The 2,814-nt window shown below is 38.2% G+C and overlaps 1 protein-coding gene across 1 annotated transcript; it reads left to right on the plus strand.

The window, feature by feature from the left end:
• Nucleotides 1-248: 248 nt before the first annotated feature.
• LOC18611347 (1-aminocyclopropane-1-carboxylate synthase 3-like) lies at nt 249-2,478 on the plus strand. The gene is made up of 4 exons (XM_007047563.3): nt 249-596; nt 778-909; nt 1,010-1,170; nt 1,294-2,478. Exons 1-4 carry the CDS (start codon nt 450-452, stop codon nt 2,261-2,263), a joined length of 1,410 nt encoding a protein of 469 aa, XP_007047625.3. The 5' UTR covers nt 249-449; the 3' UTR covers nt 2,264-2,478.
• The last annotated feature ends 336 nt before the right edge of the window (nt 2,479-2,814 follow it).

The raw sequence follows: 2,814 nt of genomic DNA on the forward strand, positions 1-2,814 counted from the left end.
TTAAACCTTGAGTAGAGAAGATGGATATGTCTCTTAGATGGTTGAGAAATGCTTACAAACAAACATTTTCTCTCTAGATAATTTAATATATATCTAAATAAAGCCCCTACTGGACAAAAGCGTCGTTTTGAAGTTGGCGTTATAATTTCTAATTTTATTTATTTTTTGGAAATAATACGCCAACATTAAATCTTCCAGCTTATATATATGCCATCGGCTATACCCTAGCCATCACAACGACAATCAAAGTTCTCACTTCAACAAATCCTCAACAACAACTACCGTTTACTCCCATCAATTCCTTCTCTCTCCCCTTTTCCTCTCAAAGATTATTTCTGGCTAGTTTTTCTCCAAATATAGCTTTCACGATTTGTGGCCTAAGAGCTAGCTAGCTTATTTAGTTTCTTCTATGTAGCTTAAAAGAAATTGATATCAAGAGGCCAAAAGAAATGGGGCTGTTGTCCAGAAAAGCCACGTGCAACTCTCATGGGCAAGATTCTTCTTACTTCCTAGGATGGCAAGAATACGAGAAAAACCCCTACGATGAAGCCAAGAATCCAAAAGGAATTATTCAGATGGGTCTTGCAGAGAATCAGGTAAAAAAACAAACAAACAACAAAAACCCAGAAAAATACATATATCGTAGATTCTAAAATTCTTTTCCATCAATATTATTGTACTATGGTGGAAATGGAATATCTCAATGTACTTTGCTTTAATAGCTTAAAACACACTCTGTTACAGTATCTGAAAATTGTTCATTTTGAATTTTTGCAGCTCTCCTTTGATCTTCTTGAGTCTTGGATGGCCAAAAACCCAGACGCAGCTGGTTTTAAGAGAGATGGGCAATCCATCTTCAGAGAGCTTGCTCTTTTCCAAGATTATCATGGCCTCCCTGCATTCAAAAAGGTAAGCTAAAACTCCATTATTTTATGACATAAAGATAGCTCTCTGTCTACTTGCTTTTTTGTCAATATCTAACCTTTGGTTTCGATAATTTTATCAACAGGCATTGGTTGATTTCATGGCTGAAATCAGAGGAAACAAAGTAACTTTTGATCCAAATCACATGGTACTCACCGCCGGTGCAACTGCTGCAAATGAAACTCTGATGTTCTGTCTCGCCGAACAAGGCGACGCTTTACTTCTTCCTACGCCATATTATCCAGGGTATGTTTATCTTTTCTTACTTACCTTGATTTCCTGTTTCTACAATGTTAGGAAACAAACCCTTTTACGCACGAAAACGTACGTTTCTAAATAATGTCTTTCCTTTTTTTTTTTTTTTCACAGATTTGATAGAGATCTCAAATGGCGACCTGGGGTTGAGATTGTACCAATCCAGTGTACCAGCTTTAATCGCTTCCAAATCACTGCATCGGCCCTCGAAGAAGCTTATCAACAAGCACAAAAAAAGAACTTGAGGGTGAAAGGGGTCTTAGTCACCAACCCCTCTAATCCATTGGGCACAACAATGACAAGAGGCGAATTAGACCTACTCATTAACTTCATTACTGCCAAAGAAATCCATTTAATAAGCGATGAAATTTACTCCGGAACTGTTTTTAGCTCTCCAGCCTTCGTAAGTATCATGGAAGTATTAAAAGATAGAAACCTCGAGAACACTGAAGTCTGGGACAGAGTTCACATTGTTTATAGTCTTTCGAAGGATCTGGGTCTCCCTGGTTTTCGAGTTGGTGCAATTTACTCCAACGATCCCATTGTTGTGGCTACCGCCACAAAAATGTCCAGCTTTGGCCTAGTTTCTTCCCAGACTCAATACCTTCTCTCCGCCATGCTATCCGATAAGAAATTCACGAAAGAATACATTTCCAAAAATCACAAGAGGCTCCAAAAGAGACAGAGCAAGCTGGTTTCAGGCCTGGAAAAAGCCGGCATCAGCTGCTTAGAAAGCAATGCCGGGTTGTTCTGTTGGGTTGACATGAGGCACCTTTTGAGCTCCAACACATTTGAAGCAGAAATGGAGCTTTGGAAGAGAATAGTTTACGATGTTAAACTAAACATTTCCCCCGGTTTTTCATGTCATTGCACTGAACCAGGCTGGTTCCGAGTTTGCTTCGCAAACATGTCCGAAGACACCCAAAAGCTCGCCATGCAACGATTGAAGTCCTTCGTTGATTCCATGACCATTAACAGCCAGAGCCACCAAGAATTAAAAAACGCAAGAAGAAAGTCCCGCACCAAATGGGTTTTCCGGCTATCGTTCCAATCTTTCCATGATCGGGAGCAAGATGAACGATAAGTCTGGTCATATTTTTAGAAGTGTGAACACATTGTTCATTTTGAACATACCTTTTTCAGATTTTTTTTTTTTTTGCTTCAAAAGTTATTTCTTTAATTGCAGACAGAGAGAAAGAGAAACTGCACTCAGTCCATGTTGGGATTTGAAGTGTGTTTAGTTTCATTTGTATAATTTACGTTACCACTTGGCATGAAAATCATCTTGGATTCGTCAAATTATTATACTAAATAATTTGTCAGTATAAATTCTACATCAATCTACATATAAACAAATGTCTCATTTACTTCTTTTCATTATCATATGTATAGTTTGTTTATAAATTTAATGTAATTACTCTATTAATTAAATTTTTAAAAAAATTACTCTATTAATTGCTTCCATCAGTAGTAATGACATGCATGTAGCTGCCTACGGGTGTATTTTTCCCGGCCTGGCCGGTTGAACACGATGACTTGATGATCATCAGCAAGCTGCCAACGTTTGCCGGTGTTCCATTAATTGTGGCCCGACCGACCTTGTCATCAGCACAGTATTTATGATGACTCTTAACG

This window comes from Theobroma cacao, chromosome 1 (genome assembly GCF_053813885.1).
Source record: "Theobroma cacao isolate CCN51 chromosome 1, ASM5381388v1, whole genome shotgun sequence".
Classification (NCBI taxonomy): Eukaryota; Viridiplantae; Streptophyta; class Magnoliopsida; order Malvales; family Malvaceae; genus Theobroma; species Theobroma cacao.